At 43.2% G+C, this 24976-nt stretch overlaps 1 protein-coding gene across 5 annotated transcripts in view; it reads left to right on the top strand.

Annotated features, from left to right (window-relative positions):
* The first annotated feature begins 540 nt into the window (after nucleotides 1-540).
* zc3h7a (zinc finger CCCH-type containing 7A) overlaps nucleotides 541-24976 on the top strand; it is a 113002-nt gene continuing 88566 nt past the window's right edge. Inside the window, exons 1-2 of one of the 5 annotated variants that reach the window (XM_041206879.1) lie at nucleotides 541-578; nucleotides 15984-16011. Coding sequence is in view for 1 of the 5 variants with exons in the window: in XM_041206877.1 (XP_041062811.1) it covers nucleotides 19661-19694 (34 nt within the window). In the remaining 4 variants the exon portion in view is untranslated. Of the gene's footprint in view, nucleotides 579-15983; nucleotides 16012-18807; nucleotides 18967-19402; nucleotides 19433-19476; nucleotides 19695-24976 lie in introns of those variants that run through there. The other 4 variants (XM_041206878.1, XM_041206880.1, XM_041206881.1 and 1 more) reach the window with 4 other exon arrangements.

Below are 24976 nucleotides of genomic sequence, written 5' to 3'. Positions count from 1 at the left end.
AATAACCTCTCTATCCTCCTTTAAGACGCTCCTATCACCTACCTCTTGGACCAAGCTTTTGGCTTTTGCCTTGTGTGACTTGGTGTCAAACGTTGCTTCATAGCACTCCTGCGAAGCGCCTTGGGTAGTTTTGTTATGTTAAAGGTGCTATATAAATACAGGTTGCTGTTGTAGTTAATCATTCATTGCTTGTGGGCTAGTTTTGGAATGTTGGGTGTGTACTTGTGTTCGATCACAGGGGCTGTGAGCACAAACCAGGCATTCAATGCAACGCTGAACATCTCCACCTTGCAGTGATTTTGCGCTGCGGCAGCTGTGTGACATAAATGGAGCAATTTTGGAATCAGGGCTTCTGAATTAGTTTCTGTGACTCATACTTAAATTGCCAAACTTTAGACTTCCCCCCTCGTAATGCTTCCAGTTTCCATCCATCACGCAACAGCTGTAGGGGTGACGTTTTATCCCGTGTACTGTTAAGGTAAACTTCTGCTTTTAATTCTCGCGTGTGTACAGACCGCACATTGTGCCTAAGTGCGTGGAATTCCACAGTTCACCGAGAAGTTCACCGATGGCTACAGGTAGGTTTTTGTTCGGGCTGAATCAGAAATATTGGCCTGGCAAATACACAAAGAGTCCGAGGCGAAATGAATGGGAGGGTCAACGTGTTATTTAAAGTTTCGGGGTGATTTATTTTTTGTGCAGTTATTTTACTTCATAGCTGCAGTTGTACGAAGCCCGGCACTTCAGGGTGGATGGGAATCTCTTTACAGTCAGTAAGCAATCGATTGCCTGTAAAAAGGAGATGATGAGAGTTGCGCTGGCGTTCAGTTGCACGTTCTGGAAATTGAGCCATTAGAGCAATTTTTGGCGCAGAATGTCCCTCTTCGCGATATGGGAGATGCATTTCTCTGTGTGTGTGTGTGTGTGTGTGTGTGTGATTAAAAACATTACCACTCCCGTACTTACAGCTCAAGAACACACTGGTACGCAGGAGCGGCCAGGTTAGTTGCATTGTAATTGCACGAAACTGCAAATGAAACGTTTCTTTATTTTTTTTCCCTCCCTCTTCCCTCTGTGAAGGGTTCTCGCGTCCAGGGCCAGATTTGAGAAACTTTGCTCAATCTCACTCACTCCCTCCCCCCCCCCCCCCCCCCACCACCAACCCCCCCCCCCCCCCCCCCCCCCTCCTCCTCCTCCCTCGTCAAATTTTTTTTGTCGCATCTCCCTCTTGCGATGCGACAAAGTTGTGACGCCGCAAATTCTCGTATTTCAGACGCACCAAAAATGCGACGTCCCGTCGGAGGGCAAATTGCAACTTAGTCGCCATCTTACAAGCTCCCGTTTTGTCGGAGAGGCTGCCTCCTGCATGCTTTCTTGGACGTGAAAGGGTTTCTCCCCACCCACATTTTTGCCGGCGGAGTTGCGCGTAAAGAGCGATCGGCGGCGACAAATGGCTCAGGAAGAAGCCTTCCGCCGCCGCAAACTCAACTTCAACGACGACGAGACGGAAATTCTGATCCGCGAAGTGACACTGCACCAGGACCGGCTGTTTGGCAGGGGGGACACCAAATTGCCCCCTGGGGCCAAAAATAAGATCTGGCTCTCCATACTGGCCAAGGTCAACGCCGCATCCAAGTGCACCAGGGACATAGGTGACATTAAGAAAAGGTGGTACGACATGTGCCACCGGACGAAGGACAAGGTGGTCAAACTGGCACGGGAGGCGATGCAGAACGAGAGACTCGCCCAGCAGGAGGCCACGCTGGCGGTGGCCAACCACGACCCGGTCGGGCCCAGCGCCAGCGACGAGGGCAGCGAGCCCAGCACCAGCGGCGCCAGCCGCGACGGCGGCACGGGCAGAGCCGGGGGCCAGCCTGCCGCCCCCGCCAGCCAGCAGAGGAAACCTGTGCTACCTCGCCCGGTGATGTGGCACGCCCGGCAGGCGCCAGTGCAGCCGCTGGCAGACCACCAAGCCGCGGTCCAGTGGCCGCCGGTGCTGCTGTTCACGCTGGGCCAGAATGCTACACGGGTTGGCACCCAGCAGCCGCCCCCAGACCATCAAGCAAACAACGCCCTCGATGGTGAGTGATCTCTATCCCTCCAGTTCGTAGACACTGCTGTTCAACAAGCCACACCTCCCAACTTCCACAATTAAGGTAGCCACCAGATAAACGATCCTTGTTCTTGGTCCAATCCTTGACAGACTAGAAAGCAATGAAAAGTCATCACCGTATGGTTGTTGTATAGATCAGAGGTAGTCAAAGGACAGCTCACAGTCCAAATCTTGCACCATTTGTTTTCAATGGCCTCAGAGATTTCCTGATTTCTCTCTGCCCTGTGTCTTGCCAATTCTTTTTGAGAAATTCAAAGATTTATTTTTCACTACCTCTTTTCAATTCTCTGCAGCAGGCACTATTTTCTCATCACAGAAGGTGTCCACGCAACTTATTGTCCTGGCCTGTGCCATTGCTTCTCCACAGCAGGCTACTGGAGGGTGTGTGAGCGGTCCCAGCTTTGCAGAAGCAGTTCAATTGGAAACTTCTCTCTGGGGAATTACGTGCACACTGTGCTCCACTTCAGAGTACATAACTCACTGCACTGCCGATGTCAGTATTGCTTTTCAAAACTAACCTCTCTATTCTTCTGTTTTCCCCAGCTTGTTTCTATTTATCCACTTCAAGTTTAAAACAAAGCCCAATCTCATTCTGCTCCATTTTCTTTGCACATACTGCTCTGTATATTATCCTGAGCTTTTAAATATAGTTTTATGAATAGCGTCATAGAAAGAAGGGGAAAACTATAATAATGCAGCAAAGCACCTGATATTGAGGTATATGTAATAAGAGAATATTTTAGTTGGGAAAGATGGATACTGAACACAAACTGTTTCCTAATTTTTGCTCAACAAATAAAATAAGGTATTGGGCCAGATTCTCTTGTCAGAGCAACTATGAGGCTAATGGCGCTGTCTGTTATTTATGCACAAATGGTACAGCATCTTCAGCCGAGAAAGAGATTGCAGTGAAATATCAATACCTGAAATAGTCATTTGGTAGTACAGAACTTGTATTGCTGAAAAAAGAGACTTTTTTTAGTCGAAGCTTTTCACCTTGCACTCATCAGGACAATTCACAAGAAAATACCAATGTCTGGGGAAACAACATATTCATACTTTTTGAGAAGAGAGTGCTGATTGGCTGGCACATGGACTCTGGTAGAGGTGTTGCCATGGAGAATGCACCAATCAGTCAAGCTGCCTGGTTTAAATTTCAAACAATGCTTGCTAGTTAACTGTCAGTCACCATCCACTGGTGCATTCTCCATGGAAATGCTTCTACCAATTAGAGTCCACTTGCCAACCAATCAGCACTCCCTGCTCATACAGTATAAATTTGTTGTTTCCCTAGACGTTGGTATTTTTTTTGGGAATTGTCCTGATGAGTGCAAGACAAAAAGCCTTGACTAAAAATGTCTATTTTCTTCAGCAATATCTGAAAGTTGGTGTTAAGAGTTGTGCCATTCACTGTTAGCTTCAGAAAAAGTGCCCTGCTGTCTGCCTCACCATTGACATGCAGCAGATATGAACTTTAACTCACCACAGAAAGCTAAGTCTTGTCACTACAAATGTAAGTACCATTTTAATGATATAAAAATTAATTACTGCCAATCTTTTCCCCTTCTCTGTCCCTGATTTGACATGGAATTCACCCACTCTAACTTCCTTCTTAGTCCTAGTACTGTTTATATATCAATCTTTCAATCTGATTTGGTTAAGGAGATACACAGTTGATTGCTCTGTTCAGTCAGGTCTGTCATGCCCATATTCTTTTGCTGCGACATTATTAACTCACACTTTCATTATTTGGTGACAATCTTCTAAAACCTAAACATGCACAAGCAAGTCTAACTAATGGCAGATGCCATTAGATGCCTTGCTACAGCAGAATCTGGGCCAAATAAGGATAACTATTTGTTAAATGCTTGAATCCTGGTCTTGCATTTTGGGGCAATTATATGGACTTCAAAAAAATTGCACCGACTACCTCTGAATAGGGACAGTGTGCATGTTAGGGGACAGTGTCTTTTCATGTTCACATTATATGTCCAACAGAAACCACTGTTGAAGTGAAACAGGAAAACATTGGTCCAAACTTTGACGTGGATTATTCTTCACCTGACATTGTATCGGCACGGTCCCTTCAAGAAGAAAGTCTGTTCCAGTCTCGAAGGAAACGGGTACGTAAGCAAATTTCCGAGGAAGAACTGTTGGGTATCCAGGAACAACACAACGTGCTACTCGGGGATGGCAACGAGGAGTTGCACGGCATCAGACAGGAACTGAGAGAGCTCCGGGGTGATCTCCAAGAATTAGCTGCAAGCATCAGGCAACCCCTGGAGAGGCTAGCAGATTGTATGCAGGCTCTCCTCCCACTGTTACAGCATCCACCTTGTCCTCGAATGATGGAGATGACTGACTCGTTCACACAGCCAGATGAAGAAGAAACTGCGGAGTCTGGCGAGTCACTGTCCCACAGTCGACGGAGTGGGCGTAAAACATGTAAACGACCAAAGCTGGATGTGTAATCGGTTTGTCTTAGACCGGTGGATTTTTGTTTCTTACATTTCCATGTTTGGTTGGGTCAAATAATGTGCGTTTCTAGTTGACTGCACACCCTATCTAATGATTCCTGAAAGTAAGTGTTTGACACTTGGTTTTGTTATCACAAGACTTTTAGGAAAACATAATGGTGGGAGTGTAAAATTTTCATGCTGTCTGCACTTGAACTCTGAAAAAGAAACAACATTACAGCTATATTTTAGATTGTGACTCCTGGACTGTCTGCATGGGATATTTTGGGCTTGGTGAAATGCGGGTCTGCTCACTTGTGTTAGTGGTGCCGATTAATTTGAGGTGATGAATTAAGTTTATCACATAAGTAGAATATTGCCAACACATTAAAGCACTTTGGATAATGTGTCTTTTTCTATAGTGTATTGGTACTAATATGCTAAATATGGCTAGTAACAATACTGATAAAATGAAATGCTAGTGATTTTGCGCAATTTTTAATGTAGTTTATATGGTAAAGTTGATCTGGAACGGCGTTTGTGTTTGTTGTGGGAACGACAGCTATGTGAATGTTTCTAAAACAGGTGAGTTAACATCCTGGAGCTGGAGAGGGGAAATAGAGGGTGAATAAATATAAAAAATTAAATTAACATTCGGATACTTTCATTACACAGGCTAAGAACAAGGCCCCTGGTTAATGAGCATCACTGTCGACTTGTTTTAATTCAGCTTGTTAAAGAAGCAATTTTAAAACTTTTGCTGTCCATAGCCAACCAAACTAGATGCTATTGGCTTGATTTAACCCAAATATTGACTTTTTAACCTCATTTTGGATTTAGTTTGGCAATATTTAACTATATTTATGAGAAATCAGAACTTTGGAGTAAGGTAACTGAAAAATAAGCATCCTGACCTTAAATTTAGAAATGCTTTCAGCAATTATCACACACTCACCGAAAAGTACCGTTAACCAAACGCACTGATATTCCTAGCTCTGTCTGAGATGTCTTTTTCAGACCAGGCTAACAGTTACTTTGACCTGTTTCTTTCAGCTCTGAAAATATTGAATTAACTGAAGCAAATGAAACTTTTCTGGTGTAATTTCTCTTTATTTTACCAAGGAAAACACTGTCAAAACATTGTAATAAAGACAGGAAATGCTGAAAATATTCAGCAGGTCAGGCAGCGTCTGTGGAGCCAGAAAGAGAGTTAACATTTCAGGTCTCTGACATTTCAGAAGAAATGTTGTAACATTTGTAAATATATTCCACAAGAAATAACTTGAATTTTCAGTTTACTTTTATTTAGGATTGCAGCATTTTGAAAACCTAAGGCACCATACTATATTTCCCAGATATTAGTGAATATTGCTTTTTTAGTATTTCCAAGAGAAAACAAGAGTTCAGTTACCAGTCTCAGCTTAGCCTTGCTTTTGGTTCTAATGGATAAAAATCTACTTCTCATGAGCCAGCATTTCCTTTGCGAGGAATTGATCATTTCAGTGTTCCTGCCCCACGGAACTCATTTCTTGCTATCTTGACTCCCTTCTCTCTCCCCTTGTCCAGTCCCTTCCCACCTACATCCGTGATTCCTCTGACACCCTACATCATATCAACAATTTCCAGTTCCCTGGCTCCAACCGCCTCCTCTTCACCATGGATGTCTAATCCCTCTACACCTCCATTCCCACCGGGATGATGGCTCTCTGCTTCTTCCTCGAATTCAGGCCTGAACAATCCCCATCCACCCCTACTCTCCTCTGTCTGGCTGAACTTGTTCTCACACTGAACAATTTCTCCTTAAACTCTTCTCACTTCCTCTAAATAAAAGGTGTGGCTATGGGTACCCTCATGGGCCCCAGTTATGCCTGTCTCTTTATGGGGTATGTGGAACATTCCTTGTTCCAGTCCCACTCTGGCCCCCTCCCACAACTCTTTCTCCGGAACATCGATGATTACTTCGGTGCTGCTTCATGCCCTCGTCAGGATCTGGAAAAATTTATTCATTTTTCTTCCAATTTCCACCCCTCCATCATTTTCACATGGTCCATCTCTGACACTTCCCTTCCTTGACCTCTCTGTCTCAATTTCTGGTGATAGACTGTCCACCAATATCCATTATAAGCCTACCGATTCCCACAGCTACCTCTACTACAGCTCCTCACACCCCGCTTCCTGTAAGGACTCCACCCCATTCTCTCAGTTCCTTCGCCTCCATCGCATCTGTTCTGATGATGCCACTTTCAAAAACAGTTCCTCTGACATGTCTTCCATCTTCCTTAACCGAGGTTTTCCGCCCACGGTGGTTGACAGGGCCCTCAACTGTGTCCAGCCCATCTCCCGCACATCTGCCCTCACACCACCTTCTCCCTCCCAGAACCATGATAGGGTCCCCCTTGACCTCACTTATCACTCCACCAGCCTCCGCATTCAAAGGATCATCCTCCGCCATTTCCGCCAACTCCAAACACATCTTCCCTTCACCCCCCCCGGCGGCATTCCGCAGGGATCGTTCCCTCTGGGACACCATGGTCTACTCCTCCATCACCCACTACACCTCAAACCCCCCCATGGCACCTTCCCATGCAACCGCAGAAGGTGCAACACCTGCCCATTTACTTCCCCTCTCCTCACTGTCCAAGGGCCCAAACACTCCTTTCAAGTGAAGCAGCATTTCACTTGCACTTCCCTCAATTTAGTCTACTGCATTCATTGCTCCCAGTGTGGTTTCCTCTACATTGGAGAGACCAAACAAAGACTGGGTGACCACTTTGCAGAACACCTTCGGTCTGTCCGCAAGCATGACCCAGACCTCCCTGTCACTTGCCATTTCAACACTCCACCCTGCTCTCATGCCCACATGTCTGTCCTTGGCCTGCTGCATTGTTCCAGTGTAGCTCAACGCAAACTAGAGGAACAGCACCTCATCTTCCGACTAGGCACTGTACAGTCTTCCAGACTGAATATTGAGTTCAACAATTTTAGATCATGAACCCTTTCCTCCATCCCCACCCCCTTTCCGATCCCCCCCCTTTTTTTCCAATAATTTATATAGATTTTTCTTTTCCCACCTATTTCCATTATTTTTAAATGTATTTCCATCCATTGTTTTATTTCTACCTTTTCACCTATTTCAATTCCATCACCCCACCCCCACTAGGGCTATCTGCCCCACCCCCACTAGGGCTATCTGTACCTTGCTTGTCCTGCTTTCTACCCTTAATTAGCACATTCCTTAGACAATATCACCACCCTCTTTGTCATTTTGTCTATGACATCTTTTGGCTATCTCCACCTATCACTGGCCCTCTATCCAGCTCTACTTGTCCCATACCCCTTAAACCAGCTTATATTTCACCTCTCTTCTATTTTTACTTAGTTCTGTTGAAGAGTAATACAGACTCAAAACATTAACTGTGTTCCTCTCCGCAGATGCCGCCAGACCTGCTGAGTTTTTCCAGGTATCTTTATTTTTGTATTGATAATTTCATGTTGGGGAGAGCAAAGACTAAATTTCTGACATTATAGTGAAAAAGCTAAAAGTAATATTGTGAAGGAGACCATTTTTACAAGTTGTCACTTTAATTTATACCAAGACTAAATTGAACTTGTAGGTTAAATCCTGTACAGTTCCTGAATAATAAAATCTCTCCTCATTAGTACCGGACTTATATGCCTGAGCAATGCAGCAATCCTAAGCAAGTGTTCAGTGGTTGTCCCTCTGTTTCAAGGGTGCACCAGCCTTTTGTAATGGCATTAATTGAGAACCAAGCTAAGGTGATTGATTTAGGGATTCAAATTCTTGAGCTTTAGCCGTGATCACATTTGTCATCGCCTCCTCATTGTGTATCATAACTATTAACAACAACCATTTTACAAATTACATTGAATTATCCACTGAAATTGAGGTTAAATTGAAACTAAGAAAACAAAATATAAGAAACATATAAGATCCAGAGGGGTCTTGACAGGGTGGAGAGGGTGTTTCCTCTTGTGGGAGAATCTAGAACTAGGGATCACTGTTTAAAAATAAGGGGTCATCCACTTAAAACAGAGAGGAGGCAAAATTTTTTTCTGAGGCTTGTGTGTCTTTGGAACTCTCTTCCTGAAAAGGCAGTGGAGGCAGAGTCTTTGAATATTTTCAAGGCAGAGGTGGATTGATTCTTGGTAAGCAAGGGGGTGATAGGTTATTGGAGTAGGCGAGGTGCAGATTTTAGGTTACTATCAGATCAGCCATGATCTTATTAAATGGAGGAGGAGACTCGAGGGGCCGAATGGCCTACTCCTGCTCCTTGTTCAAATGTTCATAAAATACTGCAGATGCTGGAAACCTGAAATAGAAACAAACAATGCTGAGAATGCTCTGCAGGTCTGGCAACAACTATGGAGAGAGAAACAGAGTTAACATTTCGGGTCAGTGACTTTACATCTGATGTAGTTGTTGTTTAAGTTCAGCTACCTAGGCCCTAAGCTTTGGAATTCCCTCCCTAAAACTTCTCTGCCCCTCTTTCCTCCTTTTAAGACCCTACTACTTTGACCAAGCATTTGGTCAGCTGCCCTAATATCCCCTCATGTGGCTCAGTGTCAAATATTATTTGATAACGCTTCGGTGAAGTGCCTTTGGATGTTCTATCTTGTTACAGGTGCTGTACAAATGCAAGTTGTTGTTATAGTACAAGATCAAGCTATTGATAAGTATTGTCTCATTGGAACATGGTGTTTATCATTGGTGTCCAGGTTAATTAACATCTTGTAATAAGAAAAGAGCATTCCATAAGAGTTATGAGACCGAATCTACCATGTATCAAAATGGTGTGGCCAAAAGATAGTTTTACTGAAAAAAAACGGCATTTTACTGTGTATGTTATTGTGTTGTGCAATATGTGTTATCTCAGTTGAGTAGCTACTCTGTTTTCTACCCATTTAACTGCAAAATAATGTCTCTTCACTCTTTAAACATCTAGATAGAGTAGCTCAAAACACATACTTTGCTCATTTTGGAGAGATTTTTTGTTGATTTTTGTTATACTTTGTCCATATTGTCCACCATTTACCACTTGAGAAAAGGATCAACACTTGGTCACTGCCAACTCCACTGTGTAGCTGGCCACCGAGAGATGCAGGGTAACCCAAATTCATGATTTTTTCTTTCTCCCATATTTTTTTTTTTGAAGCACCTTTCCTCAGCACTACCTATTATAAGCCAGAGGCTTGATGTGGGCCACATGATGCAAGTAATGGAACGATTTCCATTGCTGTTTGTAATTCAATCACAAAGGTATGCAGAGAATGTGATACAGTGGATGGAATAATTAATACAATATCGCAGACCCTAGTCAGGCTGTTTTAAAAAAAAAAGGTACAAAGAAATCTTTTTATTGCCACTGCTGAACCATTTTTAAGAAGGTTTCCCTTTGAAAACCAAATAGTTTTACATTCAGTGTATTCCCTGTCAATGCTAACCAGCTTTAAAAGTTTAGGGTGAGAAATTGGGATCATATGTGTCCAGGTTTATGTGCTGCAAGTGCCCATAAGAGCTCCAAGATGTCACTGCAGTGTGTGTACACTTCTGGGGGAAAAACGTGGCAGACACCATGTTGGTGAGAGTGATCATTCTCTCTCACACTCACACTCACACACCATGAAAAGTATACAGAGTAAGCATTTTGTAAAATCAGTCGACATGCAAAGCTCATGTGATGCCACTTTGGAACATGACGTTTCAGCTAATACCCTCTCGTAACATCATACAGCTGAACATGTGTTTAGTACCAGAAAGGAACCTGCCTCCCACTATTTAAGTATGTCATCAACTACCTGCAGGTCAGTATCTGGTTGATTTTCTTCTGATTCTTGCCTTGATTCTTTAACTGTTTGGCACTTTGTATAGTTGTTTAAAGTTCCAAAAACCTGCAGGAAGTGGTGAGGCAGGTTCTGAAGGAGTTTGTGCTGATTTCAGGGTTTCTACAAGGTTGCTCCTAAACTCGTACTAGTAGACTTTCCCTTTGGAATGCAGCATGACTTTGAGAATGATCGGAGAGGACATGCAGAGCAGGACAAGCTACTGGTGTTGCATGTCAACTCTGTCCAATACCAGAATCGAAAGGGATTCCACTCCCTCAACGGGCAGACGGGTTAATGGCCGGTACCTAGACAGCATTCATTTTGTGGCAGTCTACTGTTCCGGCGCCATTTGAACCACAACGCCACAGGAGACCAATGGATGGCTCCTGACCAACAAGGGCTAGTCACTAATGACATGGTTGATGACTCCATTGTGCAACTCCGAGTGCACTTGATTCCATCGGGCTTCCCCCACTGAGCTGACAGGGGTTACCTGCCAGTTCTCTGACCGGTAGGCTAGTTTTCCGTTCGCTCGACAGAATCCTGGATTACTTGTGTGAGATTGTGAGCATGTGAGGGTTAGCTATGAGTCCTGATTCATGCAAATTATTGGTAGGTGAGTCATGGAGGTGTGGTGAGTTGCACAGTGTCTAAGGCTAGTGTCGCACTTGGTTAGATATGATATTTAAAGATTCCTTCCCTTGCCTTGATTACTGCTGTAATGTTATTGGACTACCGGCGACACAGCATCCAGGCCTTTGTGGCTATCCTGCTGGCACTGGTCTCCATGGCTATCTGCTCCCACTGTCTTCTCGGCATTTCCCTGAAGGGCCTCTTGATGTCTTGTAGAGACTGGACATCTCTCCTCCTTTCCAACTCCTTCACTACGGTCTCCAGTGCAGGGTCCAGAATAGCCTCGCAGCCTGATGTCTCCCATGTGCCATTTTACAACGTCTCCCAGGTGTGATTCACTTCCTGCATGACTGCCAGCACCTGTCTCAGCCACAATGCACCCCCACTTTTAAAAGGAGCAGGGAAGCTTTAGATGGTGCTAGCCTCTTGCAATATTGGCTCGCTGCTGATGCGTCTAGCACATCAACAGTATGGTTAGTGCTGGCTGAATGCTGAAATCATTGAAATGAACGGGCGGCATGAAATTGGTGTGCTTCCTGCCTCTTCATCAGTGGGTATAGTTAATCCTATATTGTGACCTTAGTGCCCTTGTTTGAGTGCTATTGAATTTAGCCCCTCTGTAGACTCCATTTAACAGTTCCTGGAATTCACCTGGTCCAATAAATTTCTCATCTTCTGCTGCAGGTGGCTGTGTTTCTTGAGCCTGAAGATGATCAGTAAACCATGGAGCAACATAGGTTTGGATCTGTTATTCTCTACAGAAAGGTAGTTATTGTACCATAGTGGAATGCCAGGCAAAGATAAGGTAGTTCCCCAAAGTAAAGGAGGGGCAGAATACCAAGTCAATCACAACTTATGAAGCAACCTTCTGATGAAGTGGGACTTGCAAATGTTTGGAAGAAGATCATGACCAGCAGATGTGAGGAGCTTCAGAAGAATGGAGGAAAATTAATTTAAAATGGAGAAGGGAATTAAATACTAATAATGTTACATTCTATGTGGTTTTATCATTTCATGTAACAATGGCACAAAATTGAAGTACATAGGATGATCGTTTTTCAGATGGTCAACTATATAATGACCATAACACCAATAAATGCAATTTATATTCCAAAAGCATTATTGAAAAGAAATGTAACGAAAAGAAATAATGACTAAGACATTGATATGTTTACAATGTAATTTTAGACTGAGATGAATCTCACAATTGTTATTTGACAAGGGTATAGATAGGGAACAATGTGAACTTATAAGTAATAAGAACAGAAAATGCTGGCAATACTCAATGGGTCAGGCAGCTTCCGTGGTGAGTGAAATGTTAACACTTTTTTTCTCTCTCCACAGAAGCTGCCTGACCTGCTCAGCATTTCCATTTTTATTTCAGATTACCAGCATCCATAATATTTTGCTTTTGTATTAATGATTTTGTAATTTTTTTTTGATGATCGCAGCAAGCAATTACAATAATGTGTTAAGAATCTTTCAGTATGATTTTTATTACATCCTTAAGTCCACATGAACCTTTCTTTATCCGAAATGACAAGCCGTTAAGTGGTCTGGGCTGACGTTTGAGTCCCCCCCCTCTCCACCCCCGACCTCCACCTTTTTCCCAACAGAAGACACCCTATTTCTTAAACCGAAATCTGTAGCTTAGACAACATAATCTTTGTGGATAGGAAAGATCAATAAAATGATCATCCTTATATTTTTGGTTATCATCAGCACCTCTAGAAAAACCGCACAGCTTTTGAGTTTGCATTCTTTTCTACATTTTGCCAATTATGTGCCAGATTTCGCCTTATGCACAGTCTGAAAGCAGTTTTTTAATTATTAATAATATCAAAGTATTAATTTGATGCTAATGATTGTAGCGCTAATCCTCAGCACTAATTTGCATGGCAGATTTTTGGTGGGGGCTGTTGCTATTTCCCAAGAAAAAATACTGATGCACTATGGAAAAAGAACAAGTAGAAATGCAGAAGAAAAATCTTAAATTTAAATTTGGGCTCTGATGCACAAGGTTTGATTATAATGTCTTTGTGCGCATGTATAATCTTGTGCAAGCTGCCTTAACTTTTTTGCTGTTGATTTATTAATTTCTGCAGTAATGCAGACCAGTTATCTGCACTTTTTAAAAAAATCATTTATGGGATGTGGGCCTCGCTGGCTGGGCCAGCATTTATTGCCCATCCCTAGTTGCCCTTGAGAAGGTGGTGGTAAGTTGCTGCCTTGAGCCGCTGCAGTCCATATGGTGTAGGTACACCCACAGTGCTGTTAGGAAGGGAGTTCCAGGATTTTGACCCAGCAACAGTGAAGGAATGGTGATATAGTTCCAAATCAGGATGGTGAGTGGCTTGGATAGAACTTCCAGGTGGTGGTATCTCCCATGTCTCTGCTGCCCTTGTCCTTTTAGGTGGTATTAGTTTGGAAGGTGTTTCCAAAGAAGTCTTAGTGAGTTGCTGCAGTGTATCTTGTAGATGGTGCACACTGCCACTATGTTGGTGGGTGGTGTGAATGTTTAAGGTGATGGATGGGGTGCCAATGAAGCAGGCTGCTTTAGCTGTTGAGCTTCTTGAGTGTTGTGGGAGCTGCACTCATCCAGGCAAGCAGAGAGTATTCCATCACGCTCCTTGTGCCTTGTAGATGGTGGATAGGCTGTGGGAAGTTAGGAGGAGAGTTACTTGCCACAGATTTCTCAACCTCTGACCTGCTCTTGTAGCCACAGTATTTACATGGCTAGTCCAGTTCAGATTCTGGTCAATAGTAACCCCCAGGATGTTGTTAGTGGGGGATTCAGCGATACTAATGCCATTGAATGTCAAGGGGCGATGGTTATATTTCTTTCTTATTGGAGATGGTTATTGCCTGGCACTTGTATGGCGAGAATATTACCTGGAGTTGGTGAATGGGCTCCTGATCAAGCAAACTACTTTGTCCTGATGGTATTAAGCTTCTTGAATGTTATTGCAGCTGTACCCATCAAGATATGTGGAGAGTATTCCATCACACTAATCCAATGCTAGGGAGTTTATTTTGCTTCTTATGCCAGTAAGATTAGCTTGGCATGCCCATATGTTTTGTTCCTTTTAAGATGGTGTTAAGAAATTACCCTTTCTGCCTCCAATTCTTCTTGGGCGTAAAGTTGACAATTTGTGAAAGCTGTAGGGATTTGTAGCGTCTCGTGAGTAGAATAGCCAACTTGCCTGTCCCACTAGTAATCGAGGTATATGAAAGGGAGAAAATATTTTCTACCCTCTCACATTTGTCATCTATCTGGTGACTTGTGATATGATACAGTTCTACAGGTAACGGCACACTTTCAGTTAAATTAAAGCAAAATACTGCAGATGCTGGAAATCTGAAACAAAAACAGAAAATACTGGAAAAACTCAACAGGTCTAACAGCATCTGTGGAGAGAAAGACGAGTTAACATTTCGCGTCTGTATGACTTCTTCTGAGCACACTTTCAGTACTCTGACTATTCTTAAAGGTAAGAAAACTAGCATCTGCCTGATTTCCATGTAAACAGATAGATTTGCGCATTTATCCAGTGATCCATGGGGAGGGAGGAGGATATTGTAAATTATAAAATAGGCTATTTATAGTTATTAAATGGCACCAATGCTCACTGACTCAGAAAAAACACTGTTCACTATTAGTTAATATTTAATAGTTAATTAGTTAATAGTTAATATTTTAGGTCTATGATCTTTCGTCAGAACTAGAAAAACTTAGCAATATAAAGTTTTTAAGCAAGGCAGGGATAGTGTGGGGAGGTGGAAGGCAGGAGAGATTAAATGACAATAGGGAGATGGTGCAGCGACAAGTAAAGGAACAAAAGATGGGGCTAGAGGAAGTGTAAAAGAGAATAGCAGAATCATGATCAACAGCTGCCACCCAAAAAAGGGGGGCAGAAATTGATTCTGAAAAGCTGCCAAGTGGTTAATTGAAAGATGAGGCGCTGTTCGTTGAGTTTACATTGAGCTTCATTAAAACACTAGGAGGCTGAGAACAGAGAAGTCAGAGTGGGAGTTCGGCAGAGAATTAAAATGACATGCACCTGGAAACTGTTGCCAAGCTTGAAGACTGAACATAGGCGTTTCACAATGCAGCCACCCAATCTGCGTTCGGTCTCTCCAATGAAGAGGAGACTGCATCATGAGCAGTGAATGCAATATACTAAATTGAAAGAAGTACAGGTATATTGCTGTTTCACCCAGAAGGGGCCCCGGATGCTGAGAAGGGAGGAGGTAAAAGGGAAGGCTTTGCATTTCTTGTGCTTGCATGGGAAGGGGAGAGGATGATGGAGTGGACCAGGGTGTCAAGGAGGGAAAAGTCCTTTTGGAATGCTGAGAGAGGAGGGGAGGGGAAGACATGTTCGGTGGTGGCATTACTCTGGAGGTGGTGGAAATTGTGGATGATGATTTGTTGAACGTGGAGGCTAGTGAGCAGAAGGTGAGGACAAGGGAATCCCTATCATGGATATGGGAGGATGGGGAAAGGGTGAGAGCACAAGTGCATCTGTTCTGCCAACGTCACCTTTCATACCAACACGCTACATATATCTTCCTCTTTCCTCAACCTAGGATACCCTTCCACCATGGCAGACAGAACTCCACATTCATCCTATTTCCCACACTTTTGCTCTCACCCCTTCTTTTCTGAATAGCTGCATTAATATTTTTACATCAAGGCCTCCGCTTTGAAATACTGACTATCCCGGTTAATACTGAACCCAGCGGCTTGTCACAATTCAATCCGAGCTTGTGTAGAGTCTCCCATCATGCGTTAGCTAGATTACCTGTGTCAGAAGTAGCATATTATCCCATAACTGGAAGGTGTATTTTTTTTTAAAGTTTCTCAAGAATGTTTTAAAACAGAACAAAGTTTTGCCTGTTAAATATTTAGCTCTGACCAGTCTTTCCTACCTTAACAGGAATTCTAAAAGAAAGGGGACGTTGGAAGTAAGTAGAAAGGTTTTGATTACCATCATCATATTTTGGTATTGATATGTTACGCTCAGCAATCTAATAATTGGATTTAATTAATCACAGCTTTGTATCTAGATATGGCATGTGAACAAAATGCAGTGTTCCTATATTATGCATTCCTTATCCTCCAGACTGTTCATTCATTTCCTCAGCCATCTATCACTTTTCCCCAGTATTTACTCTGCATTTCCAAGTTACCCATTATCATAAGCCATTTGCTCTCAGCAGCCATTAACTTAAATTCTTGCCACTGAATGCCCCCAGCTCAAATACTACTCCAGTCCAGCCAAGTACCTCTTTCCTTGCACCCCACCCCACCACCGCAACTATTTGCTGTCTCTTCATTGCTCACCCATTCTCTCTCATGTGCCCACTTACTCCCTAGATTTTCATTTATTCCTCCCCTGTGAAGTGTTGTGCCTTCAGATGCCTAGGCCCCCAGCTCTGGAATACCCTCCCTACACATCTGCCTCACTTTCTTCCTTTAAGACACCCTATGATACTTATCTCTTTGACCAAGTCCTTGGTCATCTCATCTAATATCTCCTTATGTGGCTCAGTATCATATTTTGTTTTATAATGCTCTGGTGAAGGGCCATGGGATGTTTCATTCTATTAAAGCCTCCTACGTAAGTATGAATAACAGTTCTGTGGAAGGGTCATGAGGACTTGAAACATCAACTCTTTTCTTCTCTGCTGATGCTGCCAAACCTGCTGAGTTTTTCCAGGTAGTTCTGTTTTTGTTATGAATAACAGTTGCTGTCACTATTTATCTGAATTGCTCAACATTTTTATTATTCATTCATGGAATGTAGTTGTTGCTGGCTTGGACCTAATTGCCCTTGAGGAGGTGTTGGTGAGCTGCCTTCTTGAACTGCTGTGGTGTAGGTACACCCATGGTGCTGTTAGAGAGGGAGTCCCAGGAATTTGACCCAGCGACAGTGAAGGAATGGTGATATATTTCCAAGTCAGGATGGTGAGTGACTTGGAGGGGAACTTCCAAGTGGTGTGTGCTGCCCTTGTCCTTCTAGATGGTGGTGGTTGAGAGTTTGGAAGTTGCTGTTGAAGGAACCTTGGTGAGTTGCTGCAGTGCATCATGTAGATGGTACACACTGCTGCTACTGTGCATTGGTGGTGGAGGGAGTGAATGTTTGTGGATGTGGTGCCAATCAGTGGGCTGCTTTGTCTTGGATGGTGTCAAGCTTCCGGGCAAGTTGAGGGTATTTTATCACACTCCTGACTTGTGCCTTGTAGATGGTGGACAGGCTTTGGGGAGTTACTCTCATCAGGATCCTAACCACTGACCTGCTCTTGTAGCCACAGTATTTATATGGCTAGTCCATTTCAGTTTCAGGTCAGTGGTAACCCCCAGGATGTTGATAGTGGAGGATTCAGTGATGCTAATGCCATTGAATGTTAAGGGGGCAGGGCAGTGACAGTACATGGTAATCAGCAGGAGGTTTCCAAGCCCTTGTTTGGCCTGATGCCATGAGACTCCATGGGGTCCAGAGTCAATGTTGAGGACTCCCAGGGTAACTTCCTCCCAATTGTATATCACTGTGCTGTTGCTGGTTGCCCACAGCATCTCATGGTTGCCAGTGAGACAGGACATACCCAGGGATGATGATGGTGGTGTCTAGGACATGATCTCATGTGTATAATTATGTCAATCTATGTGAGGTAGGACTCCCAATTTTGGGGAAGTCCCCAGATGTTAGTAACAAGGACTTTGCTGGGTCAACAGGGCTCAGCTTCCCATTGTCAGTGCCTAGGTTAATGCCAAGTGGCCTGTCCTATTGGAGTGGCTTGCTAAACCATTTCTAAGTCAACCACGTTGCTGTGGGTTGGGTCTGGGATCACATCTGGGTCAGCCAGAATAGGGAAGATGGCATTAGTGAATCAACATGGTTGATAATTCCACCATTTGCCATGGTGGGATTTGAACCCACGTATCCACAGCATTACTTTGTGTCTCTGCATTACTAGTCTAGTGATAATACCACTACGCCATCGGGGCTATTTATTTTCCCGTTCTCCTTAACTGCTTCTGCACCTTGAACGGAATCCTGAACGTATCTGTTCACTCATCTGCAGCAATGTCACTAAAATTCACTGCCTTTTAAAACACACGACTTTCCATGGGCTGGTGCAAAACAACCTTCAAATGCTAGGTTTGTTGGAGTTACCCCTTGAAGCTGACAAGCACATTGCAAAGTGGGTAAAGCCCCTGATCAAACAACAGTTAAATGGACAACTTCAACTTGCGCTGGATTTAAAGAAATTACGTGTTCTGGTCTTGAAAAGGTACAGGTTAGTTTGAACACAGTCCCGCCTTAGCAGCAGAATAATACATTTTGCATTATTTAATAGACCTGTAGCTCATAAAATAGGAAACTATCTATTTTACCGAGAGCAACATTTTGGGATCGGCTGGTATATATATATATATATATTTAAAAAACGCTGTTTGCAATAACATCTCAGGGGTGTAACCTACTCTTCCGCAGCAATAACATTTGATTTTTTTTTAAAAAGTGTAGATTTTTAGTCATAAACGTTTTGATTTTTTTTAAAAACAAATGTAAACGTTCTTGCGATGCAAATAAGAAAACAAAAAGCCTTCACGAAACGATGCTTGCTCCAAAACTCGGTTGGCGTGATTTCAGCAAAGACGGAGATAAATTGGGAGTTATAAAGTGATTACACGTATACATTTCCGACTGTAGTTTTAACCACACCCCCCCCCCCCCCCCCTCCTTTCTCAGTTGTGATTAATGTTAAGCTGCTAGGGTTTTTGAGTTCCCCTGTTCTTGTACAGTACCCACTGGCAATGCTTGAGCTCTCAAAACAACCGCCTCCTACAGAGAGAGATACTGACAGCGAAGAATAAGAGACACGTTACTGGTCCAGGAGAGAAAGGAAAATAAGGTGCTTGCAGAAAGGAGAGGCGGTCGGTGGGTAGGTGGGTAGTGGGTAGACAAGAAGCATAGGACAAAAAAAAAGGACATTCCGTGAGCAGGCACAGGAGATAGGTAATTGCATTCATCCGACAGTCGATTTTTTTTTGGGGGGGGGGGGTGTGGGTGGAAACAAGGGACAAACTCAGTGAGCTTTACCCCTCTTTGTTTTGCAGCCAGATTTGCAATGGGAGAGGGGGGGTGGGGAGGGTGAAAAGTTTTCCCCCAGGGCAGCAGCAGCAGCAGCTCCAGCTCCAGCTCCTGGCGCCGACGGTCGCGCGAGCGCCGAACAAAAGCGGCTCCTGGCAACCGCGGCCGGGGACCCCTGGCAACGGGGACCGGGGACCGGGACCGGGACCGGGACCAGCCGCTCAGTTTGTGGGGCGGGGTGGGCGGGAGGAGGAGGGTCGGAGGAGCCGCCGGATTCCTTTAGCACCGTGAGTAAGATGGGGATGGGGAGGGGAAGGCCCCGGGTCGCCGCCGCCTCACCCCCGGGTGGTGAGGGAAGGTCCCGGGGCTCTGCTCGGTGTGCCCGACGGCTGTGAATGCGGCCGCCCTTCCCACCGGCACCGGGCTGCTGGCAACGCCTACCAGGCCGCAAAGCCCCGGCCTGAAGTTAGAGTCTGCCTGCAGCCACAGTGGCAGTAACACACTCGACTGTGCCAATGTGGAACTTTGTGCTTAACTTTAGGGTAAATAGTGAGTATTTTGAGTGCTTCTATATTCACTTCTCCACCCCCCCCCCCACTTAAAAAGTGTGGTCAGGAATCTAGATGGTATCATTGCAAATTTTTAGCGTGATTCTCGTGTTATTTTGTAGGCTCTATTAGAGTTGAAATGGAATGAAGTTAGTTCTACTTTCAAATATGTCAAAGCAGCTAAAAAAAATCTGGGGCGAATAAGTACATGTAGTTTTTTTTGGTTGTTTGTCTGTCTGTCTTTGATGTGTTTATCAAGTAGGGAAACTTTTGGAATTATGTATATATGTTGTGTGTATGTGCTCATTCAACGACTTGCATTTATATAACTCCTTTAACATAGCCAAGTGGTCCACTTCACAAAAGCAATTAACGAGCAAAGTTTGGCGCTTAGCCACAGAGAGGGATATTAGGATAGGCAAGTTCTGAAGAGTTTCCTAAAGGAGGAGGTTTAAGGAGGGAATTCCAAACATTAGGGCCTTGGCTCCTTAAAGGAATGGCTGCCAATGGCACAGCAAAGAAAATCAAGAGATGTGCAAGGGGCCAGAATTGGAGATTACAGGAATAAGGAGGGTCAAGGGTTTTGAGCACAAAGATGAGAATTTTAAGATTGAGATGTTGCCAGTGTAGGTCATCAAGCACAGTGATAGAATTGACAGGACTTGCTGCAAGTTAGGTTAAGGGCAGCAGGGCTTTGTATAGTGCGAGGTGTATAGCTGTGGTAATTTAATAATAGAAGTACTAGTTTTAGCACTCGTGCAAAACAGTGGTTCAAATCACAGATCTGACAATGTTTTCATCAAGATTAGACTATTATTAGAAGCTTGAATATGTGTATACTAGTTTCCTTAGTATTTGGAGTTCAAGGACAGTAGGATATATATTTTAAAAAAAACATTTCCTTTCCTGTTTTCTCTGTTTAATATGACAGCTTGTACTGAGTATATTCTAAGGGGACTGGGATTCCTTCAGTAATTTGCTCAAGCGGTCTCTGAGTGTGAACCAGGAAGCCTTGTTGCGTTTTCCCTTGCTCTTCCCTTAAGGTGCATAGGGCAATTGTGTATTGTTCTCGCTACCATGCCACAGATCGGCACAAGACAGAATAAGCCTGCTCGACCTCTAGCTCTGGGCGGCATTTATCCACTGAAACGTTTAGAGGGGCAACTTCTTGCAGGATACTTAAATTAGTTTGGGTGAAGGCTTTAAGTAATATTCTGGTCTGCAGTTGCAGATCAATTGAAAGGGGTTGAAATCACTCAGCGTGCTTTTGGTGATTTGTCCACTATTTTACCAAACTGTTTGGAATAGGTTAATGTCTTCATCAAAGTAAGTGGCAGAGGATTTTTATTCAAATATATTCATAACTACTATTAGTGATTTCAACCAGTAATTTATATAATTTTTAAAAAAATTTTCATTTATATAGCATCCTTTATGACCCCAGGCCTTCAAAAGTCTTTGCAGTCAGTAAGGTGTAATATAAGGAAGCACAGCAAATGCCTGGATAATTTCTTGTAGTAAAAAGGATAAATGTTGACCAGAATATTAATAAAATGCCCCTCTTTTCCAATAGCGATTAAAGACTTTTTTGTGCCCATCTGAGAGGGCTTGTAGAATCTCAGTTTAACATCTCACCTGAAAGACTCTGCCTCCTACAATGAAGTACTTCCTCACTGTAAATCCAGATTGTGTGCTCTGTGGGATTTGAGCCCATAACATTCAGACTTTGAGGTGAGAGTGCCTTCACTGAGCTAAGGCTGACACCAAATAGAAACAAAATACTTGCATTCATATTGTTTCTTAAGCTGTCCAGAAACGCTTCAAATGAAGCGTAGTCACTGCTGTAATCACAGAATGGTTACAGCATAGAAGTAGGCCATTCAGTCTGTTGTCTGTGCTGGTTCTCCTAAGGATCCCAATTTATCTAGTGCCATTCCCCCACTTTCTTCCCGTCGCCCTGCACATTCTTCCTTTTCAGAGAATAATCCAAGTCCCTCGTCAATGCCTTGATTGAAGCTGCATTCGCCACACTGTCAGGCAGTGCATTCCAGATCCTAACCACTTGCTATGTGTAAAAGTTTTTTCTCATGTTGCCGTTGCTCCTTTTACCAATTACTTTAAGTCTATGCCCTCTTGTTCTTGATCCTTTCACCATTAGGAATAGTTCCTCTCTATCTACTCTGTTGCGACCCCTCATGATTTTGTATACTCCATCAAATCTCCTCTCAAAACAGTATCAACCTCTCCAATCTATTTAGATAACAGAAGTTCCTATCCCTGGAACTATTTTTATGAATCTTTTCTCCAAGCTATCTAATGCCTTCACATCCTTCCTAAAGTGTAGCGCTTAGAACAGGACACACTACTCCTGTTGAGGCTGAACCAGTGTTCTGTATAAATTTAACATAACCCCCTTGCTTTTGTACTCTCTGCCTCTATGGATGCGTAGGAAGCTGTATGCTTTATTAACCGCTCTCTCAATCTGTTCTGCCGCCCTCAATGACTTATGCACATAAGCACGTGGGTCACTTTGCTCCCGTACCCACTTTAGAGTTGTGGCCTTTATTTTATGTTTTCTGTCTGCGTTCTTCTTACCAAAAAGAAATGCTTTATGCTTCTTTGCGTTAAACTTCATTTGCCACTTGTCTGTCCATTTTAATGTAGCTCTGTTTCTTTCTCCACGATTACCACCTGACCTGACTATTTCCAGCATTTTCTGTTAGCATTTCGGATTTCCAGCTACTGTAGTATTTTGCTTGTATAAATGCAGCAGCCAGTTGTGCACAGTAAGATTCCCCAAGCATTGATACCTGACAGTACTCAAAGAAGTATTCTTATGATTCAAATGCAGTCGCTTTGCCAATTTTCCTTTATTGTATGTAATAGTTGGTAGAGAAGTAGAGCTGGATGTAATCACCATATAAGTGAAAATTGACCCTGTGTCTTAATATAACAGCTCCCAGGGACAGCGTGTAGATGAGGAATAAGATGGGGAGCAAGAATGGAATATTGGCATACTTCAGAGCTGCCTTTGTGGGCAGAAAGGGAAATTGTTGGAAAGGTACTGGCTCTGTTGAGAAGGGAAGTGGATTAAGGGCTTTCCAAACCATTGACTCCAAGACAGTTGTTGAACTGAGGATCCTTTGCCCTATGCTTCTGCTTTTTATTGCCCCCCCAGCCAGTGAAAGAGGTGCTTGTTTTCTGTGCCTCTTTGTGACTTGGTGAAAGTTGGGTTGAGGTGTGAAGTTTGCATTCAGAGTTCTTCTGATACAGTAAGGTTTAGAGATGCTCACACCACTGAAGCTGCACAACCTTGCTTTGGAAAGTAATACTGTCTCTTTTTTGGATTGAAACAATGATCTCAAGGGACTGGATGGCAGAGTAGATCAATGACCTTATTTGCAGCCCTAAGATATAGTTTTGAATGCAGCCAAAACTTTTTGGATGAAATTTTCTTTGCCAGCTCTAATAGCGCCGTGTGAAATTTATTTCCGTCTCGTTTTTAATGATGTTTGGTACACAGCAGAACTCAACACAACTTTAATTGTGATAATTGGTAATCTCACTTATCCCATGAGGTTGGTTTGTGTACAGATATTTTCTTTTTTGATTATTTGTTCCTGGGATGTGGGTGTAGCATTTGTACGACTAGCATTTGTTGCCCTGCCCTTGAGAAGATGGTGGTGAGCTGCCTTCTTGAAACACTGCAGTCCATTTGGTGTAGGTACACCGACAGTGCTGTTCCATTTATTATGAGGGCAATAGGATTCTTATTTTGAGATTTAGTTTAATGCATGTCAACACAGTAACAATGCTCTGCTTTGACTCGTGTGTTCTTCCTGTGGATTTATTTAGAGACTACCACTTGTGATCAATAACATTCTGGGCTGATGGGGGAAAAATGAAAATCCAGTTTTCCTCCAAATGGACAGAAGAAAATTAGTAAGGGAAGTGAAAACCCTCAGGGGTGAGATTATTTGTTAATGTTTCAAGTTCTGATGATCCTTCATCAGAACACCTGATGAAGGGTCATCATGACCTGAAACGTTAACTCTTTTTCCTCAGGTGCTGCCTGACCTCTAAGCATTTCTAGCTTTTTCTATTTTTGGTACATATTTACAGCATCTGAAGTATTTTGCTTTTGTGTATGTGATTATTTTGGCTCAGTTTTGGCTGGGACCACTACCTAAGGGGTCGACCTCTAGCTAAGTGGGGAGGTAAGTATTTTTGGCTCAGTATTTAAAAGTCACTTCGAGCAACAGGTCAAACCTCCTAGCTGCTAGTGAGTACAGTAGGGTACAGACTGTCCACATGAACAGCCTGTCAGACAGATAGCGGATACATTTAAATTGAGCATCATTTCTATTGGCAGATCAAGATGGTTGTGCTTCAATTTTTTTCCCCTGGCAGAATGCAAATAGCATTTAAACCTGGAGGGAGATGATATCTGACTTAGGATGTTTCTACTTTGTGCAGCATTTGTAGAGTTGGCACTGAACTCTTAAAACAGTGAGTTTCCTATTACTGAATATAAATTACAACAGTAGTATTTCTATCAATCCCATTTGCTGCCTTGTCTCTGGCTTTAATTCACAAACATTCTGTTTTGCTTCTGCACTTTGTTATCTCTACACAGTTCCAAAAGAACAAAATTCACTTGTTAGTGCTAGAGTGGGGTTGTCATTTTCGTGTCTTTGTATGTAGAATATTATGTATGTAGAATATTATCTTATGACTAGGCCTGTATTCACTGGAGCGTAGAAGAATAATGGGATCTCATTGAAACATATAAAATTCTGACAGGGCTGGACAGACTGGATGCTGGGATGATGCTTCCTCTGGCTGGGGGGGCCTTGAACAAGGGGTCACAATCTCAGGATGCGGGGTAGGCCATTTAGGACTGAGATGAGGAGAAACTTCTTCACTTGGAGGGTGGTGAACCTGTGGAATTCTCTACCACAGAGGCCAAGTCACTGAATATATTTAAGAAGGAAATAGATTTCTAGACTCTTAAAGGCATCAGGGAATATGGGGAGAGGGCGGCGTTGAGATAGAGGATCAGCCATGATCATATTGGATGGCGGAATAGGCTCGAAGAGCCCAATGACCTACTCTTGTTTTCTATGTTAAACAGTCCAAAACCACATTCTAGTACTTGAGGGTTTCAGCTCATTTTTGATTTGGTAATTAATGAATTCAAGCATGGACAAAATTTGTAAAGTAGTGGATTTAAAAAATATTAGCACTAGATTTTGTCAAATGGTCATTGAGAAGTGAGTTATA

Source organism: Carcharodon carcharias, chromosome 15 (genome assembly GCF_017639515.1).
Source record: "Carcharodon carcharias isolate sCarCar2 chromosome 15, sCarCar2.pri, whole genome shotgun sequence".
In the NCBI taxonomy this organism is placed as follows: domain Eukaryota; kingdom Metazoa; phylum Chordata; class Chondrichthyes; order Lamniformes; family Lamnidae; genus Carcharodon; species Carcharodon carcharias.
The sequence above is the reverse complement of the archived record's forward strand: the minus strand, read 5'-3'. Positions and strand labels throughout refer to the sequence as shown.